Raw genomic sequence first — 499 nt, forward strand, 5'->3', positions numbered from 1 at the left:
AATTTGTATATACTCTTTTCTTATATTTACTGGTTGTCCCTCTGTTTATGGCAAGCTGTAACATAGTGTGCCGCTAAGGTTACACAATTTCTCTCTTCCCCTAGTAGGTATGGGAGTTTTTGGTCGTCTCTCACTCTCTCTGTCTCTCTCTCTCTCTCTGTCTCTCTCTCTCCGTCTCTCTCTCTATCTCTCACTCTCTCTTCCCTGAACCCACACTGATTGAAGCCCCCTGTTTTGTTTCTCAGGATCCCCCGAGATTCGTTGAGCGACCGGCGGAGAGATACGAGCAGGAGGTCGGCCGAGAACTCAGCATCGGCTGCTCGGCTACAGGAGACCCACAGCCCGTTGTTAGCTGGAGCAAGGTAGGAGAGATAGAGAGACAGAGAGAGAGAGACAGAGAGAGAGTGAGAGAGAGAGAGAGAGACAGAGAGACAGAGAGAGACAGAGAGAGACAGAGAGAGAGAGACAGAGAGAGAGAGAGAGAGAGAGAGAGAGACAG

General features: G+C 49.9%; 1 protein-coding gene across 1 annotated transcript in view; it reads left to right on the forward strand.

Annotated features, from left to right (window-relative positions):
* Positions 1 to 212: 212 nt before the first annotated feature.
* The window catches only part of LOC147087073 (protein turtle homolog A-like), a gene marked incomplete at its 5' end in the record, with an annotated part of 73,804 nt that continues 73,517 nt past the window's right edge, over positions 213 to 499 (forward strand). Inside the window, one exon of the mRNA XM_085978033.1 lies at positions 213 to 362. Within this exon, the coding sequence (XP_085834159.1) occupies positions 213 to 362 (150 nt within the window). The remainder of the gene's footprint in view (positions 363 to 499) is intronic.

Source organism: Somniosus microcephalus, unplaced genomic scaffold (genome assembly GCF_052327205.1).
Source record: "Somniosus microcephalus isolate GS21.2 unplaced genomic scaffold, FLI_Smic_1.0 unresolved_chr6, whole genome shotgun sequence".
Lineage (NCBI taxonomy): Eukaryota > Metazoa > Chordata > Chondrichthyes > Squaliformes > Somniosidae > Somniosus > Somniosus microcephalus.